The 1,701-nt window shown below is 62.1% G+C and overlaps 1 protein-coding gene across 1 annotated transcript in view; it reads right to left on the bottom strand.

Moving 5' to 3' along the window:
• The window catches only part of GUITHDRAFT_122946 (hypothetical protein), a gene marked incomplete at both ends in the record, with an annotated part of 1,288 nt that extends 642 nt beyond the window's left edge, over positions 1-646 (bottom strand). Inside the window, one exon of the mRNA XM_005817765.1 lies at positions 29-646. Within this exon, the coding sequence (XP_005817822.1) occupies positions 29-646 (618 nt within the window). The remainder of the gene's footprint in view (positions 1-28) is intronic.
• Between the last annotated feature and the right edge of the window lie 1,055 nt (positions 647-1,701).

The following is a 1,701-nucleotide window of genomic DNA, read 5'->3' as shown; positions in this document are numbered from 1 at the left end:
ATGTCAGCCTGGTCCGCCTCACGTCTACCCCGCCCCTCTGCGCCGTCGCCTGCTTCAGCTTCCGCACGCTCTCCGGCCTCAGGATCTTGGAGATCGCCGACCGGCTCCGGCCGAAGATCGCCGCGATCTCCGTCTGGCTCATCCATGTCGTGGTCTCGTAGAGCTCGATGATCTCCAGCTTCTGCATGAGCGACAGCTTGGACTTGCCGTGACAAGCCTTGCTGTGCGCTCCCCGCTCCTCCTCCGTCCAGGCTCGCCTCTTGCGGGGCCCGACAAGGCCGTCCAAGTCCGTGAGGGCGGCGACAAGCCCCGGGGCTTCCTCCGCTCCCCCTCCCCGATCCGGCTCGGCCGCTGACGGCTCCAGCGGCTCCAGCCAGCAGCAGCTCTCAAACTCCTCTCCGCCCCCTCCCCACTCCTTGTCCGACCATCTCAGGCTCAGGCTGCTCGCCTCGGGCCCCGAGCTCGCCGGCGACGAGGGCGTGTGAGGAGCCTCCTCGGACTCGGAAGGAGTGCCGATCAGGTCCCAAGCATCGAGAGGCCATCGGTGATAGGACAGTCGGAGCAGGTCGTCGTCCTCCGGCTCCGGAAGCATAGCGGCAGCGAGCTCGGAGGAGGAGGGAGCACGTGGGAGGCAGCAGGGAAGCATTCAGAGGATGTCAGTGCCCGGGAGGGTTTCTTTTTAACGCACCCTACTACTCCCCGAAATGGGGAAGCAGTCACGCGAGTTTCGGAGGCCTGGCTGGTGGTCGACTACCCCCTACCCCCTATGCAGGTGATGAAATCACCCGTAGCATCGAGTACCCCTACCCGCGCAGCTTGTACGGGCGGGCACCGGTGTATCAAAATACAGCTTTACTACAAGATGTTCACTTTCTGCGGCAAAAAAAGGAAGATGATTCCGAGTCGGTTCACATCTGCTGATTGTCGGACTTGGTTCTTCGGATCGGCAGTGCTTGTTTTTTAACAGCTGCTGCGGTTAAGTTTCCCGCGCTCCGGCTTGTCAACTTCTGTCCTGAGGCGCGCTCACGAGCAGTTGTGACTCGTGACCTGCTCTGGATAAGGGTAGCGGCTATCTGACCTCCTTGACCTCGAAGCTCCGAGTCTGCAGTGTGAGACGTGAGAGTCCCCTGCTGCTACGCACGTCCTACCAGCCGCTCAGCCTCACATCATGATACTCGCTCACACACAAGACATGCCCGTCATGCGCATGCAACATCGCAACAATGCTACGACCACCGCCTTGTATCTCTAGTTTCATTCTCATCAAAGCCTACTTCGGTAGTATTAGGTCCCCGCCGCACGCTCGACCTCGTTGGAGGCTCATCTTGCATGCCCAGGCCGGTCCCAAGGCTGCAGCGACACTAGAGCCCTATCAGACCACGTCACCTCCGCATCAGGCCCTTCTGACCTCCCCGCGTAGGCAAGCCAGTCTCCAGCCTAGAGCGCCGCGCTCTGCGAGCGTCGTCTAGGACGAATCCAGACCAGCTCTCGCAAGGCAGCTCGGGCACCCAGCGGCACCCAGCCCTCGCAAAGCGCCGCCCACGCGAGATCCGCTGCCTGCCCTCTCGCTCTGCACGCTCTCCCGTGCGTACCCTCATCGTTCATACTGTACAGTTGGTGTATCGACGCCATCGCCGCCTTGGCGCTGGTGCGCTGACATGGACCCGCAGACCGCCAGCCCGCTCTCACACTCCCTCGCTC

Source organism: Guillardia theta (genome assembly GCF_000315625.1).
Source record: "Guillardia theta CCMP2712 unplaced genomic scaffold GUITHscaffold_586, whole genome shotgun sequence".
NCBI classification, from domain to species: domain Eukaryota; class Cryptophyceae; order Pyrenomonadales; family Geminigeraceae; genus Guillardia; species Guillardia theta.
The sequence above is the reverse complement of the archived record's forward strand: the minus strand, read 5'-3'. Positions and strand labels throughout refer to the sequence as shown.